At 41.2% G+C, this 14,850-nt stretch overlaps 3 protein-coding genes across 10 annotated transcripts in view; 2 read left to right on the top strand and 1 right to left on the bottom strand.

Annotated features, from left to right (window-relative positions):
• LOC105683801 (glutamate decarboxylase) overlaps nt 1–1,885 on the bottom strand; it is a 19,699-nt gene extending 17,814 nt beyond the window's left edge. For 2 of the 5 annotated variants that reach the window (XR_007276684.1, XM_012396699.3), the window contains exon 1: nt 1,599–1,885. The gene's annotated coding sequence lies outside the window, so the exon portion shown is untranslated. Of the gene's footprint in view, nt 1–613; nt 746–1,598 lie in introns of those variants that run through there. The other 3 variants (XM_012396700.3, XM_012396701.3, XM_020851048.2) reach the window with 3 other exon arrangements.
• Nucleotides 716–14,850, top strand: LOC105683693 (SIFamide-related peptide). Of its 3 annotated transcripts, none has more exons than XM_048648871.1 (3): nt 716–843; nt 14,051–14,202; nt 14,369–14,850. In XM_048648871.1, the coding sequence occupies exons 2-3, from the start codon at nt 14,082–14,084 to the stop codon at nt 14,458–14,460; spliced, it is 213 nt and encodes a 70-aa protein (XP_048504828.1). In that variant the 5' UTR covers nt 716–843; nt 14,051–14,081; the 3' UTR covers nt 14,461–14,850. The 3 variants fall into 3 exon arrangements, with proteins under 3 accessions (XP_048504828.1, XP_012251885.1, XP_012251884.2); XM_012396462.2 differs by lacking the exon at nt 716–843 and adding an exon at nt 13,543–13,632; XM_012396461.2 differs by lacking the exon at nt 716–843 and adding an exon at nt 13,837–13,988.
• Nucleotides 5,656–10,830, top strand: LOC105683803. 2 transcript variants are annotated; one of them, XM_020851049.2, is made up of 2 exons: nt 5,656–5,821; nt 7,921–10,830. In XM_020851049.2, exon 2 carries the CDS (start codon nt 7,921–7,923, stop codon nt 8,782–8,784), a length of 864 nt encoding a protein of 287 aa, XP_020706708.2. In that variant the 5' UTR covers nt 5,656–5,821; the 3' UTR covers nt 8,785–10,830. The 2 variants fall into 2 exon arrangements, with proteins under 2 accessions (XP_020706708.2, XP_048504825.1); XM_048648868.1 differs by lacking the exon at nt 5,656–5,821 and adding an exon at nt 6,634–7,706.

The raw sequence follows: 14,850 nt of genomic DNA, 5'->3' as shown, positions 1-14,850 counted from the left end.
TTTAGAATTTCAAAACTAGTGACAGTGAAATCAATTTTTGCCTTTCTATTTTCCCCCTTTTTTTTTGAATTCTCGAAGAAACGGAACGTGCAGGATATGCTGCAGAAAAAAATGAGCAAATGAATTATGTTGAAAAATGCATGATGCATCGTGGAGTGAAAAATATGTTACATATATTGCGGCTGTTGGATGGATGATACTTATTAATACTTTTTGGTTCATAAAAAAACCAAAAGATAGAAAATTACATGTAGGTATAACGTATAACTGTGACACGAAACACAGGTGGACGTAAAATCGAAAGTAGCAGCTTAACTTCCATGAAAATTTTATGAGAGACAGCTTAAACAGTCCGATGTTCAACAGGTTCAAATCAATCCAGAATCTAATCAAGATCAAATGCCGCTGAATTGGCAAACAAATTAGCGAATGAAAGTCGTCCGTTTGACGTTCTATAAATTTTGCTTCCTGATAATATAATTATTCGAAATATACAATTTGGAGCTGATACTTTTTTTCATTTACATCCGAAACAGTCACGTACGGTAGCGTGAGCGTAAATATAATTATGAACTTAGAGATAGCGAGCTGCGTGTATAAGAATTGTTCTCACATAATATAGCAGGTTGTTCGACTCGCAGTAGTAAGACGCAGTTACTAGTCAGACGTTTCGAGTCGATGGTCGTCGAGGGACTGCGGCTCGTCGCATATTCCGACAAATTCTGCGGGCGAAATTTTCTCCACGGAATTATTGTTAGATAATCGAAATGGAGGGATTGTGGAACCGTTTCTTATCGAGAATTTCGGCAGGGCGTTCCAGACTGCGGCCTATTTTCGCGCAAAGTGAGTAACCTACGTGACTTTTTTTTATCTGCTCTCGACATTCCCAATGAGTTGGCTCGTGATTCTCGTCGTTATCCTCTCCGCCGGACACGATTTTTGGTCTAGCTCGAAATTCTTCGCACATCAAAAGTAGTTGGGCAGCTTTTATTTGCCAAGCTGCGACGTTATTTGGGCTTTTATCACTTCAACGATATTCGGCGACACGAGTCATCGGATTACCCTGATTTACATTCCTGGCTTTCGTACCAGAAAATATTTGCCAATCTGTTTTTGGCACGAGTCGTCTCAGTTGATTCTTCGCGGAATTATTTGTCCCGGAAAAAGGTGATGGGAAAGTAACGCGGTCAGTATTTCGAAAACGTGAAATTTCCAAAAATCTCCTCGTAAAAGAAGCGTTCGAAAAATACCTCGAGTTCAATTCAGAGCAAATTTCACCCGAGGAATCACTTGCGCTTCGGAATTCGAGCATTTTTTCCCAGGGTACAATTTTCCGAAGTCATCGACTGACTCTACAATCGAACAAACGGCCTCGCCAAGGTCGTCCGCACCGCTGAACAAGGATTTCGAAATTATAATCCCGCGCGTCCAATTGAAACGTTGCTTTCGTACGTAAGCAGTTTACGGTACAATTATAAATTTTAACTCGACAAAAGGCCAGAGGGGGTGAAAATTCCGTCGAAGCTGCATAAATCGAGGAAGAATTCGCCGAAAGAACGACTCGTTAGTATCGTTTGATGGAAAATAACGTCACCCACCTAATTTCCGTGATTAATTCCTCCCGCGTTGGCGTCAGCAGAACGGGGACCTTCCTACGTTTGCGGGTCGTCCTGTCGAGCGACGGGCTTCAGGGTGGTTTTAGAGGGACTGTGGCGGGCACCCGGTTCTCTCGCAACGACAGCCAAGGTTGGTCGACGTCAAGGCGCGTCGAGTTGCGCCGCCTGGGCGCTGGCTGACCCAGATTCCTGCGGGCGACGTCGCCTGGGTTAGAGGCGTGCGTGGGCGGACCACCCCTCCGCCAATGGGATCGTTCCCCGAACAACCCCTGCAATATAAGGAAGACCCCGCGGGACTGCCTTCGCTCGCTGCACGTTAGCTACGTCTCCGTGTACATATCCAGCTCTGTACATGGGCACGTAGGTAGACTCGGATGTACGAAAATCGACTGGGTTCCCCCCCCCCCCCCCCCACCCCGCCGCCACCCCCCTGCCCCGCGAGACTCTGTTTTTCCCTGAAAACCGGCTACCGCTATATAATTTCGTCGTGGCCACAAAAATCGACCTTAATCTCATCCCCGGGAACGGAACAGTCGGGACTACTTACGGGGGTGACTTAGAGGTAAAAACCCCGAGGATCTCACGGTGCACGGGTACCAGAGATTTGGACCGTTCACCGGTTGCTTCGATCGTACCTCCGCATTGTGCTTTTACTTCATCTACGACAATAACCGATTACCGAGGGACTTTGTGCTACGTAGAGTGGATGTAGAGGTATTATACCTGGGATCTGGAATATTCCATTACACGGTATTCGTATCCCCCTCTTCTCCCGGCTTTTCGATTTTCGAATTGTTCGAGGCTCGCCCGATCGCGGGGTACAGGCTGCGCTCGCGAATCGTTAGCTCCGTCGTCGCTGTTGGAAACTATCCGCTGCGACCCTCCTATTAATTACCGAGGTTGTTAGCGGCGTTAGCGGAATACGAGAGTTTCGATGGTATCTTCGAATATTATACATTTTGACCCGAACGTTCGAGCGTTTTGCACACCCAACTAAATTGCCGCGGATTGCCAGTTTAGGTGTAATCTGGTGTTGAGGGACGCCCCGCGCACCTAGCTACCCTCCTCGACCCTCTCGAAGACAAAATGGCGCCCTCGGAAATGGATTATCCAAGAGCGGTCGCGTGACCCGTTCGAGCTTTTTACTTACGTACCTTGGGAAATCCGTGCGCGTTTAAAGGTGAACAAATAAAATGGGATGTAAAATATCGATACATGTAATTGACAATTCGGTACACGAACTCTGCCGGTCTCGTACGATACAAATCCGGTCGTTATATTTACCTGGAGTACAGAAACATAGTCCGGGGATGGGAAAGAAGACGTAAAAATAGGGTAGGTATAAAAATTCGTCGGCGCGCAATACGAATGAGTATAAAGGTCACGGGGCATGTGCCACGTGCAATGGACGAACGCAAGGGTCGGTTTTCCGTGTAATGTACACGTCGAGTTCAACGTCGGAGATATTCGATATAAAGGTTGTAGAGAAACAACAAAATGGGTGGCAGCCAATCCAAGAGAAGCACAAAATGGCCGGTAGTGAATTTAATCAATACCTCTCGTCCTCCGGCAGCGACGCGGAGGACTCCGAAGCGTCAGGGGAGGGTTAATATGCGCTTCCAAACTTCCAGCGCTCCGGATACAACGGTACGGTTATACTCTTCCTACTCGGTACTCGTATCGCGTATATTCTTCAATTACCGAGCAGCTGAACATCGTCACTTTCATCCAGTTTTCACCACCTTTGTCGCCCGTTACGAGAAAAAAGAAAAGAAGAAAATATCGCTCGCCAAGAGCACAAAACGAAAATGTTTTTAATTTTTTTTATTTGTTTAAATTTTGCTATAAGAGAACCAAAATCCAAAATTTCGCCAAAAGAGAGTTTCTCCGAGGGGTAGGAGAACGAAAAAATTATTCGAAATGGTCGAATGGTAATAACGCTCGTGCGGTTGGTCATATTGTTGAAAATTTTGAAACGTTGCAGGGATGTAGAGCGAATACACATGCAACGTGGATGGCAATAACGCGCAGGACCGTTGCCTCGAGTTCTCTGACGTAAAAGCCGAATGTTTGCGTGGGTGTGTGTGTGTGTAGTGATTTAATGCCTCCATCGCGTAGTATATATTCCTATGTACATACCGCTATCTCTACAAATAGGTATATTTCCTCCCCGGCGAGCATCTCCTCTCATCCTCACCGCCGTGAGCACGGGGTGTTTTTATTTCGGAACACGAATAAAAAATCTTTCGAAAACTGCTCGGGGTCCGCCGCTACGCGGTATTGAGAAATGTGGTCGATGAAAGTTATTGTACGTAATCTCGGCCACGATGTGTGTGTTCGGACTTTTTTTTCTTCTTTAATGTTTGCTGCCGTGGGCGGAACAAATACCGATTCTCACCCTCTTGATTCTCCCTTGAGCGGACGTATAATACTCTCGGAACAAAACTTTAAATTGAGGTCGTCTCGGAGGGGTGGATCCGAGGCGCCTAAAGCGGAAATCTTTCGAGACTTTCTTCGGTGGATTGTACACGTGTGGGTGTACTGCAGCCTTGTTCTCATTTTGTTTTCTTCTTATCCTTTCTTCTTGCCTCTGAACTCTGTAGAGAAAGTAGGTGGTTCTGTGTATAATTGCGAACAATTACATGCTGCAGTCTTTTTTCATCCGCCTTGAACAAATTTTGGAAGACCCATAATTATATCATTGAGCTTTTTGATGCTCGGAATATCATCATCAGCATTCTCCGACCCGCACCTAGGATGGGACAATATTTTTCGGCGGCCATCTTGTCCCGGTGGAGAAAATTATAATATGAACTAATCCTGAAACGAGTTACGTGTGCGATTACTCCGAGTACATCTAATCAACGTACGACAAATAAGACTAGTAAATTGAAGCTTTAACGACATGAGCGACCATCGCGCTTTACACTTACGTTATTTGGTATACCAACATGTGACGGAATCGCTGCCGGTGGACGTAATATGCGGGTGCAGCAGTCCATCACGCGTGGGGCGTGTCGCGTATACCGTCGGGCAAAAAGTTTAATATATTACATAAGAACTTTCGCTCAACGCGCAAGAACAACGACGTTCTAATGCTATAATATACGCTCCTCCAACTCTGTTCTAAATTTTTTTTTTCCACCACCATCAGCCGCCCTATTTCGATCCCGAACGTAGACCCGATTCTTCGGCGACGTAAACTTCGTCGGGTATCGGAGATGTGGGGGTAGAATTTTTTCGTTTCGTTTCTTTTCTTTGCTCGTTTTTTTTTTTTGCGTTGAAGACAAACCGAGAATTTCCAGAGAGTTCTTTCCTGTGACGAAACATCGACGAATCGAACCTGGTGAAAGTATATAATTGAAAAAAAAAAAGTATTTCCGACCGTCAGCAAAGTGTCAGTCCTCCTTTCTCGGATTTCAATATCCGATTGTTTTCGCACCCTGCTAAAAATAGGGGTGCGAAGAATCGAAGATAGAAAAGAATAAAAATAAGACAAGAATCGGATACTGCAGAACCCCGTTCAAAATCCACATTTTACTCTCCCTCACCTGCACCCCTCATCTTCTGGACCGAAACGACGAAAAAAGAAAAGGGAAACACAAATGTAAATGAAAATGTTACACATTCGGAAAATCTTCGAGTTTGATTATTTTTCCGAAGCGCGGGATAAGCTGTTCGCGGACAGATTTAAACATTCCGTCATCAGTTTCAACTGGAAAAACTTTTCCGAAGTGGTTCACCCTGCGGCGTTTTCCGCACCCCGAATAAGAAGAAGAAGAAGTACTTGTGGCGCGGTCTCTTATCGCTTCGCCTACTTTTACCTTTCGCGGTATATACAGCCCACCGGTAATGGCTGCTTTTCGCTTATGAGGGAAGAAAATTTCTCGAGTATAAGATACCGAAACGAATGTACGTGACGTTGGTGTGTGTCGAGTGCAGTATACCTATTCTACGATCGTTCCGAAAACGATATCTTATCTCGCTGCACCGCGACGTGAAGTTCGTACAGCCGCGGTGCACGGTATTTAATTTCAACGATCGCAGTGGTTTACGGTAGTAAATATCGATAGCTATCTTGATAACGCGATCGTAAGCGAGATCGTTTTCGTAATTCAGATTGCAGGCGAGCACGGGCGATCTGCATCAGTTCGTCGATCAATTCGTAATTGTTCATCGAAATCATTTCCTCGGTTCTTCCGAAGGTGAGTTGACGATTCATTAAATACCGAAAGTCGGAGTAAAGGAAAGAAAGAAATACAAGGGAACAGCTCCGCATGTCAATGAGACGCTGTTCTGGTTTCGCGTTCGAAGAGATTTCAGGAATGTTTTTTACCGCCGCAACTTCAATTTCTCTTGTTTTCTTCGGCGTATTTTCTTTCGTTTCATTTATTTCTTGTTTTTCATTATTTGGTTTCCCGTTCTAGCGTTATTGGAAAAATGTCCCACGTATTTATGGCAATGGCTTCCGTCCCTTATACTGTTACCACTATCTGCAGCGTTCTATTGCCTTGTCACTGGCAGAAAATATCCGATACACCTGCGCCGAGTATAATGCGGAGCTTTTTTCCTTCACTTTTTCCTCCTCCGTCGTCCCGAACTTAGAAACCTGGAAGCAGCTAACCGAAAGAAACGAAATGTCACTCCAATAATTGCTTCTTTTTTCTATTATAATTTTTTTTCAAGAAGAGAAAATATCAACCGCGAATGAAATGAAAACTGTGCAACTTGATTGTTCCAAATTAACGCACGGATTCAATTAATCCGAATTCTTCGTTTCTGTGAGCAATCTGAAATATTTCCCACATTTTCTAATCGTCGGTATCTCCGGTGTGATAACTAATTGTGAAACTCTCCATTTTTTCGAGATTACAGAAATCTCGATCGATATTTTCGTCGTTGGACGTGATATTTTTGAGAATTTCTCTTAAAAAAAAAAATCGATCACGGCGCTGTTTTGAGTTTCTAGATTTTCGAAAAATTCATAACTCAAAAACGGTTCGATTCTGAAGTTTGAAAAAAAATCGAAAAAAGTGTTTCGAACCAAAAGTTATCGTGAAAAAAAATCGAGAGGGTCACTGTTTTCGGTCGATCGAAATCACGTCGAATTCCCCTGATGGGTGTACATCATTTTGACGAACTTCATCGATTCTTACCGTGTCCATAAAAAAGATAAGAGCCGTGAGAGTGAAACGGAGTTGTGTAATATCCTGCACTGCATGCAATGAAAATTTTCACAGTCTAGTAAAATCTTGAGCCAGATCGATAACCGGCGGTAAAAAGAAGAATGTAGTCTACGTCTTGAGATTAAAAGCTTTTTTTTTGTTCGTTTCTTACCGTCGTCATTTATTGCCTCAGATCCGAAGATCGATCGTTTCTTTATCGGGAAATGATCGTTGACCGCGTCAAAAAAAAAAGGGGAACTTTTTCAATTACTTCTTTTTCGTTTCAACAACGTTACATTACCCAATCAAAAACCAATGATCATAAAGTTTTTCGAAACGAGCTTGTTTTTCACCCACGCGCGGTGACCTGCACCGGCAATTTTCCTCTTTCATGGCACGTCAGCAAAAAGTAAATTAGCGGAGTGAAATTCGTTTTTTTTTTATTCCACAACATTATACGGGTACAATAACTGTTATAGTTCTACCGCGTTAACAACGGGATTTCCATTTTGCTGAAACATTTTTCACACCGTTACTGGTTTTGTTGTAGCTGATAATTAATAACCGGGCAATTTGGGTCAATCGAGTCGTTATACATCGCGGGTTGAATTCCAAAAGTATATACGATATAAACCTGCAGCGGTAGAGTAGCAACGGCAATGTAATCGGTAAAACGGGAGCAATTTTTTTTCGTCCCGCTCGATAAAACATAAGATGGCGGATGTTGTTCTCTTGTATGTCGATATCATACATGTTACCGATTTTTACCTGAATCGGAAAGTAGTGGAAAAGAAGACGGAACAGAAAAAAAACAAAGAAATCTTTCGGGCTACACGAGAATGACGAAAATTCAAATTAGCCAGAACTGTTGAATGGAATTTTGAGCAGCTCGGTAAAAGAGGGCCGTGGTTGATAATAATTCAAGGTATGAAAGATACAGTTTTTGACGTTGGGGGTAAAAGTAAAAAAAAAAAAAAAGGAAAAAGGAAAAAAGCGACGAGCTTTCGTCCCCTATCGGGTGGCTGACATACCGATGGTCTTCCTCCCTTCTCTTTCGTTATATTTGCGTGTAACGAGAGCGGCTCCAGAACTCCGCGAAAAGGGCGGCGCGCCCGGTATTGATTTACCATCATTTTCAGATGACGCGAGGCAAGTGGGTGTTGCTGCGAGGGTTGCTCGGCCCGATGGGGATGTTCTGTCTGACTTTCTGGGTGGACGCAGCCTCCCTTTCGGGGTTGAATCCGGCGAATGAGAGGGAGAGTTTCGGCGTCTGCGCCATCCTATGTCGTCTCAACCCCGTCATTCAGCCCTGCGAGGTCTTCTGCACCAGCCGTCGGCAATCTTCGATTCAGTCGAACATTATAGTCACGGGTGAGAAGGACCTCCTCGTCAAGGACGTCGGCGTCGGCTCGGCCGATGGGGCGCGTCGCAAATACGCGTGCCCTTCTTCGACCTGCTCGCCATCGACATGCGAATGCCGCGTCGGAGCTAAAACCTACCCGGAATCGTTGCCCCGAGGCGAAGTGCGTTCCCACGAATTACCGGTGAGCCCGAAAAAGCTCTGCGACGCGATCAACGAGGACAACGGACGCCTGGGGCTGATTTTCGGGTGTCGAAATGCCCGTCGCTTCGCCTCCCCCTGCGGAAGCGCCGAGTGGACCGAGGAACCCGAAGAATTATCCGAAGAAGCGGAGGAGACCTCGAGATCCCCCGAAACGGAAATACCGCGGGACGAAGATTCGCTCGCTTCCGACTCGACCGCACGTGGCCCTTACCTCGCCGATATCAGTGACGCGATAATCGAGGAACGCGACCTAGTCGACGCGGATTTCGATTTCCTCGGACCCGGGGACGACGAGCGGTTCGCGCAAAAATTCGTGCAAGTCCAGGGCATGGAAGGTTCCAACGGTCACGACACCGAATTCGACTGGGAGAAATTCTGCGAGATCGAATGCGGCAGAGGAAATGGCGGGGCGGCGTGCAGATGCGACATTATTCCTTGAGGTTTTATCGTAATTATATATATATATATATAAATTTATAGATAATATGTAGGTATATTACATAGAATTATTACCGATACTGTAACATATAAACATGAATTTACATATCTTCTGGCGTAAAATCACATGGCTGGTTGAGATAATTGCCCGCTAATTTCATCAATGATTAATCGGCTTGTTTTCTGTTAATTATATTTATTTGAAAATAATATTTAATCCGTAACGCACGCGTGATTAGGTATGCTATAAATACACATGTTAGAGAACGAATTTTTTTCCACGCTTTTTTCAATTACTCTTTTCTTCGTTTTCGACTAATTGTTATACATCTATATTCTATAATGGAGTCAATGAGAAAAATGACAAATTTCTTGATTATTAAAAATAAACTAGGAGACTACATGCTATATTATATCTATAATAGATAATCAGTTGATAATTATTAGACACGTGGGTCGGTTGTGGGATTAAAAAAATTAAAACAATAAACCTATAATTATACCGCGGCAAAGTGTCTAGCATCTGCCGATAATTAACAAAAAAAAAAAAAAAAACAGCATTACGTAGTATATCTTAGGAATGTAAGGGTTTCTACACTATAAAAGCTCAGTTCACACGAAACGGAAAATAAATACGTAATCTATCATATTCAGGTAATAGCCGGTAATTCATCTTTTTTCTACAGCGTCACAAAAAAATATAGTAGATATAAGCATTAACGCGCAGGTACATGTATAGCTAATATTATTGCGTACCTGTACGTAATACCTGTAATTGTTGCGAGAATATAGGTTTTCGTTTTCTAAAAATTACAAACCTACGTAGATATCAAATTTTTTACCCACACCGTGCGATTAGCACGTATACATATAGTAGTAATAATAAGAATATGATTATCATTACGGTAACGATGTACGATAATTATTAATTAATAACGATCATTTTAATTCTAGATCGTACGAACGCGGCTTAAGTGTGCAATATGTGTATTATGCAATAAAATGTAATCGACTGCAAAACGAAAGATTTTTGCAGGATCGTTAATTGTGTAAATAAATAGCTTTGTCGACGTATATTCTATACATTATATCAAAATTTTCCGTAGCTTTTATATAAATTTTTTGAAATTCAAACAAAATCAATGTCTTCCATTATTGATACGAGATAATTTTTTACATAGGTATATATAATTGTGTATGATTAGGGATATATTAATCGTCGATTATTTTTGAGCATTGAATACTTGAAAACTTTCTTTCGTCCGATAATGTCACTTGAAAGTTTTTATCCTTTGAGATTTTTCACAATTCTTATACCACGCATATACAGAAATATTATATTCTACACGAAATGTACACGAGCAATTTTTACACCGATGTACGTACGTTGTTGTAGTTAAAAAAAGAAATATTTCAGATTCGTTTAATTTTTCTGAAAACCATTTGAAAGAAATAAATACAAAAATACTAGCTAACAGCTGTTGGGATTAAATAAATTATGTTTGAACATAGAATTAATTGAACAACAAATGCTCGTGAACGGTGAAAAATGAGAAAAAAATTTATACGTCTTTATTGAATAGTATAACTTAAAATTATAACGAATAAATGATAAATGCTTGAAAAAGACTAATCATTAGGCTATAGGATATTATAAAAAAGAAGATTAAAAAAAAAAGTTGTGACGCGACAATAATAAGTAGATGCTAGGAAAGCCTATGTGAATTTCATATAATGGTATACGTATCTTGAGTACATATAGGAATATATGCTGTAATTTTCACAATCGATATAGGTAACAACTAATAACTCGTAAACATATCTTATAGGTATATGTGTACCACGTATACGCACATTATACTGCGCTTATATTATACGCAGAATTTATCGTACGTATAAAAATAATAAATACCTACATGTATATCTATGTATTATATGTAATGTGTACAGTCACGGATGTATACACCATGCACTTATCCTTCGTATGTATAAAAATATTAATCCTTTAATTCTGCACCTGTACAGACAATAAATACCGTATATTGTACATAATCCGTGTCATATGTATCCGCAAAAATTTCAGATGATTCATTTCCATTCAATCGATTTGATCGAGGCAAAATATTAGGAAAAAGTAACGAACAAGTCAATTATCCGATTTATTAGTTACTCTATTTTTTTTTTCAACTGCAGAGAATTTCATTGCTCGTCCTCCTATACGGAAAAGTTGATGACCAATCGAAACTCAAAACGCGAGATGAAACGAGATGAGCGTCGTGAGCGACAAATCAAGGATATCTCGATAGGAAAAATTCGTAGCTCAATTTGGACAACGGATTCGTGTTCCTGAGGTCAAAATACGTGAGAAAAGTGTCTTTACATCAATTAAAAAAAAAAATTTTGGCCAAATATTGAAAATTTTCCAAGTGGTACCCCTTGGAATTTTGTCGATTTTGGGCCGAAAAAAAAATTTTTTTTTTATATGCTATTCTCATGTATTTTGATCCCAGGAATCCGAATCTGAAAGTCAAATTGGTCTATCTCTAAAATTGATCGAGTTATCTCCAATTCTCAGCTTTTTGGAGCAGAAAAATTGAGATATCTCGATAAGAAAAAATCGTAGCTCAATTTGGACAACGGATTCGTGTTCCTGAGGTCAAATTACGTAAGAAAAGTGTCATTCAATCCATTTTAAAAAATAAAAATTTTTGGCCAAAATTTGAGATTTTTCCAAGGGGTACCCCTTACGATTTTTTCAAATTTTGACCAAAAATTTTTATTTCTAAAAATTGATCGTATGGCACTTTTCTTATGTATTTTGACCTCAGGAACACGAATCCGTTGTCCAAATTGAGCTACGATTTTTTCCCTTTGAGATATCCTCAAATTTATGGCAAAAAATGTGAAAAAATGGGAATAACTCGGTCATTTTTGAAGATGGATCAATTTTTCTTTCGGATTCGGATTCCTGAGCTCAAATTACAATAATAGAGACTAAAAAATCAACTTTTTATTTTTGACCCCAAAAAGTCGAAAATTGGCGATAACTCGCTCAATTTTAGAGTTAGATAAATTTTTCTTCCAGATTCGGATTCCTGAGATCAAAATACGTAAGAAAAGTGTAATACAATCAATTTTTAAACTACTTTACTTTTTGCCCAAAAATTGATTTTTTTTTTGGATTTCAAGAGTAATCTCACGAATAATCAGCTCCGAAATCCAAATCTGGAAGCCGAAATCATCTACTCGTGCAATCGATCGAGTAATCACCAATTATTCGCTGTTGGGAGCAGAAAAATTGCAAGACATATCGATTGGTTTTAGTCGTAGACCCACTTTGATTCGTCGCAATCCATGCGTGGGTCGAAATATTTGAATTTCTCGGTCTACGAAAGAGCCCGAGCTTTGCTGGAGTCAGGTAGCCAGCAGGGTAGCGCTTTGTTGTGAGACGTCACCTCGGGGGCTGAGCAGAGGTGACGCCCCACAACAAACCGCGCGCCCGTGGCTACCTGACTCCAGCAAAGCTCGGGCTCTTTCGTAGACCGAAATATTCGAATATTTCGACCCTTGCATGGATTGCGCTGAATCAAAGTGGGTCTACGACTAAAACCAATCCATATGTCTTATAATTTTTCTGCTCCCAACAGCAAATAATTGGTGATTACTCGATCGATTGCACGAGTGGATGATTTTGGCTTTCAGATTTTGATTCCTGAGCTGATTATACGTGAGATTACTCTTGAAGAACCAACAAAAAAATTCGATTTTTGAGCAAAAAACAAATCATTTCTTTAACCGGGTTTAATATGCTTTCCTTACGAATTTTGATCTCAGGAATCCGAATCCGAAAGAAGAATTGATCTATCTGCGAAATATATCGAGTTATGGCCAATTTTTTCGAGAACGCCCTCGATATCCTGTATCTACAGATGTTCGATTCAGTTCGAATTCGTTATCTAGGTTATCGTCAACCGCTTCCTGTTAACCTGCCGCCCGCAAGCTCGACAATAGCTGATAACAACAGCGACAACAGGGGTTCCGACTACCCGAGGGTAGGATCTAGTAGATTTCTGTACTGCGGAAAAGGAAAACACCCTTTTATCATACTCTACGGGCAAGAAATCGACCATGGAACTTATATCAACCGTTGACAAAGTTCACCCTCTTACCGTCAGAATCATAACGATTTTTGTTGGGGTCTCTTTTTTATTCTCGCCCCAACTTGTTCCGAATGCTATATTCTGTACGATTTCAACGATTTGAAAAAAAAAAAAAAAAATTGTTCATGAAAGAAGACAAAAATTTCAGTCATAAAATAATTGCAGCAATATTCTTCGATGATTCATAATAGTTTCAATTATGCCATCACTAATTATCGAAACGTTCGTTACAAATACTAATCAACTCAATTCTTATCATCGCAGATGCTAAACTCGACGTATATTATAATAGACATTTGTCATCTCTGTTTCTATTCATCTGCAATCATTTTTTTTTTTCTGACTTCTGTCTGCCCCGCAGCAGACGCTACGTATAATACAGACATTATAACCAATCTCCAAAGGATACAGAATCAATCATGCGGGGGTCTAAAGAAAATTCCATTTGCTTCCAGCAAAGTTGATTTTGCGAAACTATTTCCCACGTGGCATAGACACACGTGCGGTAGGTACGTACGGCGGTAATTAGATTTCAACTCCCATAATGACGTATGATGTCGGGTAAAATTTCTCGGGGTACGCGGGTCCGCAACGTTAGAATATAAGGGATGATATCGTCGATAGATCGTCAGTTCACCAGCTTCTTTCACTCCTGCACCAACTGCATCTTCGCGGATCAACCCGTAAAGGTAAATATTTAAAATTTCTTCGACTCGTGCCGCCTCAGAATATTCGCGAGAATCATTCAAGAACGCGTACGAAGGATTTCCCTACGTGGAGTACAAGAGCCGATAAAAGTTTATCCGGAGGCGTATACGAACTGTGTGGGCTTGACTACTTTTACGTGAAATATATTTTCCTGAAATGAACCATTTGCAGAAAACAAATATTAGAATATCGCTGAATATCTGTTTCTAATGGAAGCGTTTATTTGCACACCACCCTTAGGGGGTATAAAAGCCGACGGTTTAGCTCCAAAGGCATCAGTACATCGAATTCCTTCGAACAAACAACTTCTCCTTTCTTTAACAAAGTATCAAGTCAGGTAAACAATCGGATAAAAAGAAAGACGTAAATATTCTCAACATCTCCGTATCTTCGTTGCAGGTTAAAAATTAACCCACCAACAATCGTCAAAATGGTTTCCGTCCGAGCTTTCATCGTCCTCCTCATCGCCGCCGTTATCTTCAGCGTTGACGCATACCGCAAGCCACCCTTCAACGGAAGCATCTTTGGAAAACGCTCCGGCACCGCGATCGGTAAGATTTCAATTTGCACAGATCTCGTCGCACTGAGTCCTGTGATAAGATCTCGCATATAAATTTTTAAAACGCGGTCTTTCCGCAATTTTCTTTTTTTTTTTTTACTCGTTCCCTTCGACCTCTGCCGAATCCCCTCGCTAATTTTCACTACTTGTCCCTCCAGATTACGAAAATACCGGCCGCGCACTTAACGCCATGTGCGAAATTGCCAGCGAAGCTTGCGGCTCGTGGTTCCCTCAGCAAGAGTCCAACTGAAGATAACAATAACGTGTAAAAAAAACAACGCAACCCTACGTACATCCCCGCTGCAAGAAGAGAACACCCCAGCTTATCGACGCTACCAGAATTATCGATTCGAATCAATTTTCCTTCCATTATTCTTTTTTTTTTTTTTGGTTCTCTTTTCGAGTGCCAGATATTAAGCATGCACGTTTTCCGAGCTTCAGGGGGTACATAAGTTTCTAATATTATAAATCAATAACTACATCTATTATAAGTAGCATACTCATTTTATATGATGATTGTGTGCAAGTACCGTAATTGTGAAACAGAATATTGCCGCAGCTTCGGATTTGTATTACTCAATTAACGATTACGATATCTTGTACAACTATGAATTGTAATAAACGAACAATGTAATCCGAA

Source organism: Athalia rosae, chromosome 1, assembly GCF_917208135.1.
Source record: "Athalia rosae chromosome 1, iyAthRosa1.1, whole genome shotgun sequence".
Classification (NCBI taxonomy): domain Eukaryota; kingdom Metazoa; phylum Arthropoda; class Insecta; order Hymenoptera; family Athaliidae; genus Athalia; species Athalia rosae.
The sequence above is the reverse complement of the archived record's forward strand: the minus strand, read 5'-3'. Positions and strand labels throughout refer to the sequence as shown.

What these genes read in the sequence shown, in the direction of transcription:
- LOC105683803 (XM_020851049.2), top strand. Translation starts at nt 7,921, where the DNA reads ATGACGCGAGGCAAGTGGGTGTTGCTGCGAGGGTTGCTCGGCCCGATG.
- LOC105683693 (XM_012396461.2), top strand. Translation starts at nt 13,861, where the DNA reads ATGGAAGCGTTTATTTGCACACCACCCTTAGGGGGTATAAAAGCCGAC. An exon ending in TTAACAAAGTATCAAGTCAG is followed by an intron (nt 13,989 to 14,050) that starts GTAAACAATCGG and finishes TCTTCGTTGCAG; the next exon opens with GTTAAAAATTAACCCACCAA. An exon ending in ACGCTCCGGCACCGCGATCG is followed by an intron (nt 14,203 to 14,368) that starts GTAAGATTTCAA and finishes TTGTCCCTCCAG; the next exon opens with ATTACGAAAATACCGGCCGC.